The sequence below is a fragment of the Lipotes vexillifer genome, unplaced genomic scaffold (assembly GCF_000442215.2).
Source record: "Lipotes vexillifer unplaced genomic scaffold, Lipotes_vexillifer_v1.1 scaffold860, whole genome shotgun sequence".
NCBI lineage: Eukaryota > Metazoa > Chordata > Mammalia > Artiodactyla > Lipotidae > Lipotes > Lipotes vexillifer.
The window spans coordinates 482,444-495,907 of record NW_006789568.1 but is presented as its reverse complement, the minus strand read 5'-3'; the positions used below and the strand labels follow the sequence as shown (position 1 = coordinate 495,907).

The 13,464-nt window shown below is 37.0% G+C and overlaps 1 protein-coding gene across 2 annotated transcripts in view; it reads right to left on the bottom strand.

The window, feature by feature from the left end:
- Positions 1-13,464, bottom strand: part of PSMD1 (proteasome 26S subunit, non-ATPase 1) — a 107,365-nt gene that overhangs the window by 19,545 nt on the left and 74,356 nt on the right. For both annotated transcript variants that reach the window (XM_007462741.1, XM_007462740.1), the window contains exons 18-19: positions 12,357-12,473; positions 5,067-5,169 (exon numbers count right to left, since the gene is read on the bottom strand). In XM_007462741.1, the coding sequence (XP_007462803.1) occupies positions 5,067-5,169; positions 12,357-12,473 (220 nt within the window). The remainder of the gene's footprint in view (positions 1-5,066; positions 5,170-12,356; positions 12,474-13,464) is intronic.

The window sequence follows — 13,464 nt, the reverse complement described above, 5'->3', positions numbered from 1 at the left end:
CCCATTGGCAAAATGAGAGTTTGAACTTGAGCATTTGAACTAGAGCACTACCACTAACAAAAGAAAAATTTTAATATCCAATCCTTGATTCAACTGAAAAAATTTTTTGAGGAAGCACAATATGTAAAACAATGAAATCAGAGCTAATTCTGTTAAATCAGAAGAGATTTTGGGCTTGATTCTGACCTGTAAATCTACCTCTTGCCACGTCCCCTAGACTTTCCCTTGAGGGAGTGCAGAGAAACACAGTTTGAAAGCTAGTGAACAAGAACTAAGATCCAAGTATCAGTTAGCTAAGATCTCTACTGGGACCTCATAAGGCTGAGATTCTAGGAGGCTTTAGGGGTTGCAAACTTGAATGTCTTTAGGAACTGGTCAGGGAAACAAATGAGAAAAGTTGGACTGAAAGCAGTGTGGATTGAAGCAAACTGAAAAGTTCATGTTGGGCTTCCCTGGAGGCGCAGTGGTTGAGAGTCCGCCTGCCGATGCAGGGGACACAGGTTGGTGCCCCGGTCCGGGAAGATCCCACATGCCGCCGAGTGGCTGGGCCCGTGTGCCATGGCCGCTGAACCTGCGCGTCTGGAGCCTGTGCTCCGCAATGGGAGAGGCCACAATGGTGAGAGGTTCGCGTATCGCAAAAAAAAAAAAAAAAAAGTTCATGTCATATTTAAAGAGGACATGTTACTAGGGGTGTTAGATCCAGGGTCACTATGTAATTTTGTTTTTAAAAGTACACTTGAGGGCTTCCCTGATGGCGCAGTGGTTGAGAGTCCGCCTGCCGATGCAGGGGACACGGGTTCGTGCCCTGGTCCAGGAAGATCCCACATGCTGCGGAGCCGCTGGGCCCGTGAGCCATGGCCGCTAAGCCTGCGCGTCCGGAGCCTGTGCTCCGCAACGGGAGAGGCCACACAGTGAGAGGGCCACGTATCACAAAAAAACAAAACAAAACAAACAAACAAAAAGTACACTTGAATCTGGATTTCGGACAAAATTTTGCAAATTTCGCTAGGCAGGCAAAAACGTGTTTAAGGCAGGTATGGCCCACAGGTTATTGTGTTGCAGCCTCTGGCCTATAGTAACAGTGTTAGTGTTGGACCCAAGAACTTTGAGACATGGATCTTTTAGTTTATATAATATAGCCCATAAAAATAAGGCTTGTTTGTGCCTAGTCACCACCCTAATATGAATTCCAATTCTGGATCTCCATTGCTCACATTTCACTTCTCTTCATCTCAGTATCACACAGACACCTTCATGTTTTTTATGTATTTATTTATGTCTGTGTTGGGTCTTTGTTGCTATGCAAAGGCTTTCTCTAGTTGCGGTGAGTGGGGGCTACTCTTTGTTGCGGTATGCAGGCTTCTCATTGTGGTGGCTTCTCTTGTTGTGGAGCACGGGCTCTAGGTGCATGGGCTTCAGTAGTTGTCACACGTGGGCTCAGTACTTGTGGCTCACGGGCTTAGTTGCTCTGTGGCATGTGGGATTTTCCCGGACCAGGGCTTGAACCCGTGTCCCCAGCATTGGCAGGCCGATTCTTAACCACTGCGCCACCAGAGAAGTCCTGCCTTCATGTTTTGCTTGGAGTTAGGAAGTGAGTACTAACTTTACCAAGCCAAAAAGCATTTTTTATAAGAATCAGGGTTCTACTGTTCAACCAAATAACCTAGATTTTCTTAATACTCTCTCTACAGATATTTCATTTAAGATTTTACCTAGAAATAAATCAGGTATACTTTAATTGTGTTTATCCAACAGGAATGAGTTACACTTTTACTGTCTACTTATATTCTTCCCTATTCTAAACCCTACATTCACAGAATGCTTACAATATATTAAAAATTTTGAAATACTGGAAAAGATTCCAAGGAGCCTCCAATCTAGTGAAGACAGATAATTAGATAATTAAAATAAGGCATAAAAGTATTATGATAGGTATAACTGGGTGCTAGGCCCACCTACATGGTGGAGGCTGAATACAGTAGAAGAGGGGGGAAAGGCTCCCTAGAGAATGTGATATTTGATCTAAGTTTTGAAGCTGAATTTTCTTTTATTTCAATGAAACCTATCTTCTTCAGACTTAGAAACTAAACTAGCCTTTAGTTCTAATAGTTTGAGATTTAATATGAAACAAGGGCAAGTTTATTCTATTGATAGTGTTTGCACAGTTTTATAAACTTCACCATAAACTTTCTTAATCTTCAGCTTTTCTCCTTGAAGAAACCAAACCATTGAGTGAGTTCTCATAAACTTTACTCATTCCTTTGAAGTTCCCCTCTCCAGATTTTATCTACTACCATTAACTTCTGAGAGATAAATTACAGGACTAAAATTTTTTCTAATGCAGTTGCAGAAATGTTTGCCAGGAAGAAAGGATATTAGCAAAGTGAAAAAGGGTAAGAAAATAATCTTATGCTCCTAATAGCAAATATGGCAGTACACAACTTTTATGTACTTAATAACACTAAAAAGAGAAATGGAAAGAAGCATCAAAACTTGACTGGTTCATCACAGATCAAATAGACACTCACAAAAAAAAGATGGAAGGAGAGAAGGGCTCAAAGAGGAAGGATGGGAAAACAGAGAGAGTACTTCTGGTAAAGATGGCAGAATAAAGCTAAAACAAAGAATTATTCTCTCCCCAATTTCTTAACAAATGACTCTAATTTAGTAGTACTAAATGAATGAGTAAAGGGTTGAAGCCTAAAACCACAAACTTCAAAAACTAGCAGCTAAAAGAAAACATAAAAGATTATGGAGTAGTAAAATGTTACTTCTAAATCCTATTTAAAAACCAGTTACCAAAAGTAGCCAATCTGAAAAGGTTACATACTGTAGGATTCCAGCTATATAACATTCTGGAGAAGGAAAAGCTAAAGCTATAGAGACAGCAGAAAGATCAGTGGTTGCCCGGGGATTGGGGGTGCGGGGGTGGGGAGGGAGGGAGGGATGAAAAGGTAGAGCACAGAGGATTCTTAAGGCAGTGAAAGTACTCTGTATGATACTGTAAAGGTGGATACATATCATTACGCATCTATCAAAACCCATAGAGAGTGAACCTGAATGTAAACTAGAGACTGACAAAATCCAGTCAGTTAAGTGTCAAGTTTTAGTATAGATACCTTGGAAAAAGAAGCAGCAATAAAAGAAGTGGTGGTGAGCTCTGAATCCCTTTAAATATGAAACTAAGACTAAACTGTGAGAATTATGATTTCACAAGAGTATGTAAATGTTACGAGCTATGACAATGTAAACATAATATAAAAATTTTGGAAGGTGGCAAAGAATGAGAAGGGAGAAACTATGGCATGTCAATGTCTGTATCATTTATACATGGGAGAGAATCAATAACATCAAGAACTGAAATGGTTTACTGCATCTAAAGTATCTATAGAATACTGTCCTTATTTATATACAGCTGCAATGACCTATCTTTAAATTAAAAAGAGAGAAAAATATAAATTGTACATTAAACACTAAAAATTTAAGCAGAAAACTCTCAACTTCTTGGAAAATTAAAAAAGAACTTTACTAGACAAATGGATTAAAAGAGAAGGGTATTTGCCTCAAAAATTTAGAAAACAAGGACTTCCCTGGTGACTAAGTGACTAAGACTCCATGCTCCCAATGCAGGGGGCCCAGGTTCGATCCCTGGTCAGGGAACTAGATCCCACATGCAAGCCACAACTAAGAGTTCGCATGGCACAACTAAAGATCCCACATGCTGCAACGAAGATCCTGCGTGCTGCAACTAAGACCCAGCTCAGCCAAAATAAATAAATAAATTTTTTAAAAATTTAGAAAACAGCACCAACATTCTAAGAAAGAAAAAGCAAATAAGAGTCAAGCAAAAATAAAGAATTTAGGGGGAAAAAAGACTAGCAATAGCATATAAACAAAAAGAGAAATCTCTAGCAAATCTAATTAAGAAAAAGATAATATAATCAAATTAGAAAGGAGACAGATTTTTTTAAAAAGCCTTATATATAAGCGAGATTACCTCAAATTAAAAAATAAGGATGCTGAAAATCTTAATATGACTAAAAAATACTCTAAGTACAAAACCTGACAAGGTTAACAAAAAAACTTACGATATCAAAAACTTCAGCTTCTTTCTCTGATTTCCTTCACTAGAAATATAAACACATTTCTAGTTGACCAATAAAAGAATGCTTGCAATAAATATGGCTAACAGTGTTTTTATTAGAAGAAATTAAGATAACCAACAAGTTTTAGAAAAGCTCATCTAGCAACAGAATTACTATGAAAACCTTGAGATACTATCGTTTTACCTTCCAAATTAGCAAAGATTAATGAAAAAGATTATATTCTACATGTCTATGGTACAGTTAGAAAAAGAATCTCACACTTGAATGAAATAGCTATGCTTCCTCCCTTCTACCCTACTGAGTGAGATATCACCAGTAATAACAGTTAAAGAATAGGTTGAATGAACCCCAAGTCCAAGGTACTAAAGCACACCATTCTATCTTGAAAGGGTAGCCCATCTCTTTCTAAATAAACCATAGTGTAGTGGTGAAGAATGTGAATTCAGGAGCCAGTTGGTACAGTGTGCTATGCATTTACTAGGCAAATATTCCATGTATCTTATTTGAGGATGATTTAGCTGCTAGAATTTGTCTAAAATCTAATTTTTTCCTCAAAAAATTTCCAATGTCAACTTGTTTAAAACTGATATATACTAAGAAAATTAAAGGAAAAGAAATCAGCCAACACTCACTGAGCACTTTACTAAGTGACTGGGACTGTTTTAGTTGCTTTACATATATTTTTAATCCTCCCAACACTATGAGGTAGACCTTACGAAACAAGAAAACAGACATAAAGAGGGGAAATATAGCTAGTACTGTAAAGGGACTGGGATTCAAACCGTAATAGTCTGCAGTCTTAACTCTACTAAGTTATTTCTAGGAACCGCAGGCTCCAAATTTTCTCCAGGAGTAATTTGTCCCAGACTCAATTTCTACATTGTCATATAGTTAGAACAGATATTTCATTAGATTTAGTTTATACAGACAAATTAATCTGGAAAATTTAAAAACATTTACCTGCATCCAGTATGCCCTGGGCCAGAATAGCGCCAAACTTGGCCATGACATCATCATGTTTATCATTGATGACTTTCGAATACAGCTGTCTGAACTGATTCACCTGAAGGAACAAGAAAAACAATTATAGTCTAGTTCTATTCACTTGCTGTGTCATTTTCGAGCAGGGAATAGACTGCTCAAATGGCAATGAAACCTGAGTTCTGATTCACAAGATTCAAAAAGAGAGGGTTCTGGGCTTCCCTGGTGGAGCAGTGGTTTAGAATCTGCCTGCCAATGCAGGGGACATGGGTTCGAGCCCTCGTCTGGGAAGATCCCACATGCCACGGAGCAACTAAGCCCGTGAGCCACAACTACTGAGCCTGCGCGTCTGGAGCCTGTGCTCTGCAACAAGAGAAGGCCACGACAGTGAGAGGCCCGCGCACCGCGATGAAGAGCGACCCCTGCTCGCGCAACTAGAGAAAGCCCTCGCACAGAAACAAAGACCCAACACAGCCAAAAATAAATAAATAAATTTATTTAAAAAAAAAAAAAAAAAAGAGAGAGAGGGTTCTGGACCAGATTTGAAGGCAGAACAGTCCCATGGTTGAAATCATGGATGTCATGACTTTTCTGGTATGGGAGCACCAGCTCTGTTTTCAATCCTCATTCCACAGTGGATGATTCAGACTCAGGGGAATGCTGAGTGTGATTTCATACTGCACCACTGTTAGTCAGCAGGCTTAAACAGTTCAAGTGAACACTAAGGCTTTCAGTGAACTCTGAATTACACCTCTTCTGCTCACCATCAACCTACAGATTTCCTAATCGGCACAGTCCTTCAATTCTACCTTACAACAAACTACCTTTCACTGCAGCTGTGTGAGGTATATTTTGATTTATATTCACATATACAATAAAGATTTTCATTATGCTTACACATCAATTTTCAGAGGACACAGCACAATAATTACTCTTACCAAAAGAATACATCAAGGGACTTCCCTGGTGGCGCAGTGGTTAAGAATCCGCCTGCCAATGCAGGGGACACGGGTTGGATTCCCTGGTCCAGGAAGATCCCGCATGCCGTGGAGCAACTAAGCCTGTGCGTCTCAACTACTGAGCCTGTGCTCTAGAGCCTGTGCGCCACAACTACTGAGCCTGCGCTCTAGAGCCCGTGCTCCGCAGCGAGAAGCCACCGCAGTGAGAAGCCTGTGCACGCCAACGAAGAGTAGCCCCCACTCGCTGCAACTAGAGAAAGCCCGCGCGCAGCAACGAAGACCCAATGCAGCCCCAAATAAAATTAATTAAAAACAAAAAGGGGAAAAAAAAATCTTAAAAAAAAAAAGAACACACCAAAATGGAATACATGCTGACTCATTCAGGGAGGGATTACTGGTAATTTTTGTTCGCTTCTTTATTATTTTCTGTATTTTCTAAAATTAACATATATTACTTTTATAATTAGAAAATAATATTTATAAAATATATGTTCTCATCAAAATATGTGATTTTGGGGTGACAATAAGGGAAATATTTTATGCTTCCTCCATGTCTTACACTTCTCTATTTTCCCACCAAGTGCTTTTCAAATGGTAAGCACCCAGAAAGAAGTCGGCTTGTTCAAGAAGTACACGATCACAGAGCTCCCCAAATCTGCCAAAGGCAGAAAATCTTGAATTTGAGTTTCCCAATATAATGATTTTATCTGCATTACATATTCTTTCAGAATCTCTTGCCCTTTTCATTTATCTTGGTCCGGGAGGCCACACTGTGATACAGTGCAGAGTAATATAGGGTCAGACAACACTGGCTTATAAACACCTCTGCTCTAATAAGCTGTTTGGGTAAGTTACTTGGCTTTTCTGAGTCTCAGTTTCTTCGTCTCTATAGGGATTACAACACCTACACGGCTGTTGTAAGTACTATATGAAGTAATACATATGTAAAGTAATGTGTAAAAGGCATTTTATGATTCAGTAAGCATGGCTGTCTTACCATATCAGAGCAGAGTCCTACCAGTCCTCCATGACTATCCTCTCTGCAACCTAAATACTGCTATCAAAATGATATTCCTTAAAATGGTTCTCACTTATTTATTCATAGGCAACAACAGAATGTGATAGGGAAAACAATGAACTAACTCTGCCACTACCCAGCATATGACCATTAGCAAGCCACTCACTTCTTTACATCTTACTTTAACTATAAAACACTACACGATGAGATCATCACAAAATTCCCTTCTAGTTTTAAAAATCCTAAGGTTTGATGCTTTTACTCTGGTTCAACAAGTCAAATTCCTTTGATTCTTAACTTATTTTAGATGAACACTTATATTACCTTATATAGGATGGAAATTTTATGTGCTAAGTTTATGAAATAGTTCATGAACTTACAAAAAGAAACGCTGGACAAAGCACTGTATGTACATTATAAGGAAGAACTTAAATATAAAACCACACCCCAAACAACAGGACGTTTGGTGAAACTAAAAGATGGAATAAAAAAAATCAATGCAAACACATAATGGGTTTATCCAATCAATATGAAGTAGACTAGTACTTTAAAAAAGCTAGTTTTTGTTCATCACTTAAAAAATTTTCCTCACATTTTATTACTTATACAGCAGTAACTTAATTTTCATTATTACGACTCTTCATAAAGAAATATTATATTAGTAGGTTAGGATAGCATCTTACATTTGGAAGGCGACTTTGAGCCCATCTGGTCTACTCTGCCTAATTTACAGATGTGAAAAATGGAACCAAGATAGGTAAAATGACTGGCTTGCTTGTGATCACAAACAATTAATTGCAGTCATGGCTAAGGATCATGATTTTCTGACTCAATTTCATCGCTATGAATAGTATGGCCCCCACATAAAACAAATTAGAATTTGTAGGAGAAAATCATATTAATTTCCCATTTTATATTATGATAATGTCACAGAAAAGACAAATTTCAGACAATACTGTGACCCATGCCTTCTGCTGTGCCTGATTATCTAAAATCTACCTTCTCCAAATCCTGCATTTAAAACACTCATCATGTTTTTAACTCTATATACCTTATACTGTTGGCAAAAAACAAAACCCATACTTCTACGTCAGAGAGAAAAATAAAGGATGGGAGAAGGGCATAAAGTTCCGTAAACGTCTTTTCTGTGGTTACTTATCACCTAGGCATGTCTCTTCCTGTTTTTTTTTTTCCCCCTGTTTTTCTGGATATAGAAATGAAGCTGTACATCAGGGATCAGTTTTAGAGGTTTTTTTTCCCTTTTCTCTTTCTATGACATTACATTAGCTCTTATGACTTCAACTAGGTATATAATTCCTTCCACGAGCTCACTGAGGCCCGATGAATTTTGGAATTCAGAATTTAGAAAGGTGACATGGTGCACACACCATAAGTTATGCAATATCCTCAATGGAGCGTAGGGGTAATACCCCGTAATCAACCAAATTAATATTTCTGAAGCAGCAAAATGAATATTTACTAAATGGCATAAAGGCTATATAAATGAGTTTATACTGGCTCAGATTTTACAGACAAACGAGTCCTTAAAGACAGACAAAACTCTTAGTTTTCAGACCTTTCTGTAAATTGGAACTGCAGATAAAGGGCCATGAACTTATATAATTTATCTGGGCTAGCTCCCATATCTTTCTTTAGTTCTGTTTTTTTTTTCCTATGCTCTCATCTTATCTCCAACTGACTTGCTATAATCTCAAACTTAACATGCCTAATGTGAAAATTATCTTTATTCTTTTTCAAGATTCCTGGCAATGCTATCATGATTTTCCCACTATCAATATATCAAATGATGTTTTCAGCTCCCTCCTCAATCTTATTAGTATTATTTTGTTCATGGTAGTTGGTTGTGCTTTTTCTTTATATTACCACCAACACTTTTAGGGTCCAAATCCCTATCTTACTTAAGGCAACAGTATGGTAATACAAATTACTATTTAAAAGTGTGTTATGCTGTAGAATAAAACTTTATAATATAAAAGTTCATGCTGATGTATTTTAAAACTGCAAAAGCTGATCAGACTTGGCCAAATACGATCCTACTTCCAAAAAGGGTACATGTCAGCGGTGGGAGAAGCTTCCTTGTAATAGGCCTCAGGCTAGATGATATTAGGCAAGGAGGAGCACAGGATCCCATTCTTACACTTTAATATTTTTATCTGATTCTATATATGATACTTGTTATATACATGTTCAAATAATAACTGCTATCAGTGGAGTTCATTTAATAAGAAAAACAGAAGATAGATCCTTCATAAAGAGTTGGGTTCTGGAGACAAAATAACTCCAAGGACCTATAAAAGAACAGTATTCTAGTTAAATGGCTCTGAACCTCTGGTCTAAGAGCCTTCTAAATTGGGTTTGTAATCACCCAAGGGTGTATGCGTGTTCTGGGGTCTATGTTTGTGAGAGTGAGTGAGCAAGAAACTGGCAGAAGAAAAGCAAAGATGTACTGGAGTTAAACTAAGACCATAATGTGTAGAGCTTAGTGTTAAGACAGCATTCTGTAAAAGGATGTGAGGTAGATCATGACTGCATAAAAAACATTTCCTTTGGAAATTTCCATTAAAAATCTCACAAAATATCTGAGAAATGTCCCTTCTGTATTCCTTTGAGGAGGGGGTTATAGTCTTGATGAAATTAACACTTGATCTTTGATTTCAAGGCATTTTCATGGACTGGTTTGTAACCTTGTGACTAGGACTCTGTAGCCTTGAGAACTTACTTCTCTTCAAGCTTGTTAACAGCTTTTTCTTTTCAGCAATATCACATACCACCCCAAAAGAGTATCAATTTTTAAAATTTTGGCCACGCCACGTGGCTTGCAGGATCTTAGTTCCAGGAGCAGGGACTGAACCCGTGCCCCCTGCAGTGGAAGTACGAAGTCCCAACCACTGGATCGCTGGGGAATTCCCAGAATATCAATGTTGACTTCTTCGCAATTATCAGGTAAGAGAGAGATATAAACTATAGTCTACAAAGCTCTTGATCACATGCTTAAGAGCAGAAAACAATGAAACAGAACTTAAAGTTTAAGGATTCATGAACTGAGTAACAACTGTACTCTAAGGGATAGTGTTTCCAGAAAGAACATTTGTTGTATACACTTTTGCTTTTGTAGTCACTGGGGTACACATTTAACTTTCCCCATTGAGTTTATATTAATGGCACAGCCTACCAGCTATAACTGCATTTTAACATTCTTATCAATACCCAAGATTCTGATACAATGTGAAGATGCAAGTGTACACCAAATATTCACATCAGCTAAGACTTCATTCAACAAATTTATGGAATGATTAGAAAATACTAATTATTTAAACTGCTGTATTTTTTACATTTTCTAAATATGAAAAAGTTTTATTTGTTTATTAGAATAAATAGTTGAAAGGTTTTTGAAACTATACGGCCTACCCTAACCTAACCCCACCCCCATTACAAAGTACTCTGCCATTGCTGGTACAGAGCTTATGGTTATAAAATCAATGAAATCCTATAGCAGAGGATGGAAAGATGGCAAAACATTTGTCATGTTCACAGTACATATAACAAGAAAGCAACATGTGAGGTCAAAGTGAATAAATATCTATATATTACTGTAAGGGGACGTGCATTCCATGGTAAAACTTCCTTCTTTAATGACATTACTCAGTTGGATAACCTCCAGCTGATAAAGCTCAACAGAAGATCAAAAGTAGAAATAAAAGGTGCAAAAGCTACTCATAACTGCTCTATTCAAAAACAAAATCCAAAAAGAAATGTGGTCTGCTTGAAAAGATGTTTATATTCTAGAAGATACAATATATTAAGTAATGTATTATTAAAAGAGGATGAGAAGTTTGATTCTATTTTTGCAATAATCCAATTTTTATAAGTCTTAAAAGTGATTTTAGGAGAGAGTAGGACTGGATTAAAAAAAAAAAAAAAGACAGCAACAAAAATGATAGCAACTGCTCAGAAAAGGAAATCTATTAAAGTTCCAAAGAATAATCAATGAGTTCTGAAATTTTTTTCTCCTCCCCCCCAGTCTATCTATTGATACTTTGCTAAAAATGAATCTGCTTAATGAGGCAGAAGACAGTATACCAGTGGCTTTTTCTGTTGTCAATTTCTTTGACTGTTTCTTATATAGGAGCAGAATTATACAAGGTTGTTAAATGCCCTAACTTTAAATTAAGAATTAAAGATATGAAATTACTGCATAAGCTATATACATCTATTAAACATGTCAAACATGGTAATTTTTAGTATATGTAATAAGATTTATGCATTTTCTGTTTCTCAACAAAATGAGAAGTTCTGGGTGAGGTGCCAAGATACATTAGATACCAAAGTCTGAAATGAGGTCCAAGAGACTATCATGAGGAAATTTTAAAAGAGATGCCTCAAAATCTGTTATGGGGTTATCCACACGGTATATATGAGGACTTGATTGTATCAATAGAAGGATATGTGAAAAGGATTTCTCTATGGGGAAAACTGGGCTTTAAGTCTTTCCCACTAACTCTAAGCCTAGAGATGGGCTTCAGAGAGACCATGTGGTGAGCATGTGGTGAGCCTAGTATGATAAGTGGTCATTGTGCACTGACATCTGACACATGAGTTATGAGGCATTAGCTATTGACTGAGGCACAAGCAATGAGAGAGGGAGGGGGAGAGAGAGGGAGAGGCAGGCAAAGCTGCACTGAGAGCCTATTATACTCCTACCTACAAGAAGGGCAAAAAATGCAATAGTGTTTCTGTGGTCAGATGTGGGTCAAAGAAGAAAGAAAGCCTTCCTGGAGCCATTTGAAACCCTGCCCAAGGGATCTCCAATGAGGGCAATGACATTCTAACAGAGAATCTGGATGTACTCATTTCTAAACTGAGATTGTATATACTATATAAAGTTTTTATTACCTCAGAAGGATGGATCAAAAACAATCACAGACCACTTAGTTTGTATCTTATATCACAGGAACAAGTTATCCTACTGAATAAATTTTAAAAGCACAGCAGGAGGCAAAAATTCAAGTTGATTTTTATGATTTTTGTCAACCCATGAGTTTTAATTTTTCAAGTATGGCTATATAACTGAATTAACAAAGTGACCATAAATTTATAAAAAATGCAATCAAAGAGTATTATATACTTAAAGTTTTCCTATTCTCCTACCTCTTTACTTTCTGTGAGTTCAGTGTACACCATATTTGAGGTAGAAATGTCCTCAAAAGAAGATAAGCTACCAAAGAAAAGCCTGAACCAGCTCTCTTCTAGAGAATTTTTTTGTTTGCTCACCTTGGGACAAGTGATTTCAGTCTGCTGGATCATGATGAGAGCCGAAGCTATGAGAGCTCCTTGCCTCACATAGTTCACAGGGTCATTTGTCATTGGTTCTAGCAAATTAATTGCTTCCTGAAAGCATTAAAAAAAAAACTTTTAATAAAGTTCATATAGCTAAAATTTCAGATTAGTTACTGTCTTTCTAAGTCAATATTTTCATCTAACATTGTATCACAAGTTAATTTAAGACTACTTGGATGCAACAGTCAGAACTGAGTATGCTTTAAGTTTCAATATAATTGATGGTAAGTGAAAAGGAAGCTTACAACACAAGTGCTCCTGTCTTGGGGTAAAAGAGATAAAAAAGAAAGTAGAAAAAATGAGATTAATGTTTGATAAACACCTATTATTTTCCAGGTGCAGTGGGAGGTATTTTATATATATTATCCATTTAATCCTCTTCATCCTAAAACAACAATAATAGCAATACAAAACAATCTTTATAAACAAAGAACAGAGTTAGACAGGTAAAGTAAACTGCCAAAAATCACGTAAGTGTAGCAAACTCAGGCCAGTCTGCCTCTAAGTATCCAACTTCCTTCAAATACTAGAGTAAGATAATATCTTAAGATGATTTTATAAAATCTAATTTAAAAAATTAAATAAATCGAATGTAAATTGAAACAAACAAAAAACAAAGAGAAACAAAACTCCCAAAACAAAAAAGATTTTACCTGCTAGGAGAATGGCAACACAAATTAAGTCAAATAGGACTAGAAATGATTCCATGGTTACACTTCCCACATATGGTGGGATTTTCCAAAACGTCTACCAGGATATCCCTAATATCATATTCTTCAGAATACCAGTTCTATAAAAACAGGATTCCTTGATTAAATAAGTTTGGGAGCTCCTGCATACTGTATATCACCCTCTCTTGCAATTCAAAAATGTATCTAGCACACCAAGGGCTCCAGGAGTGTACATAATATAACAAAAGGTTCAAGAAACCTTATTAAAGAAACTACTAGACCTTTGCATAGCCCAGCATCTGTTCATTGTATTTGACCAAGAACTCTTTTACTCCATATAATTTCTATTACGCACCCTGCAGGACCTTTGT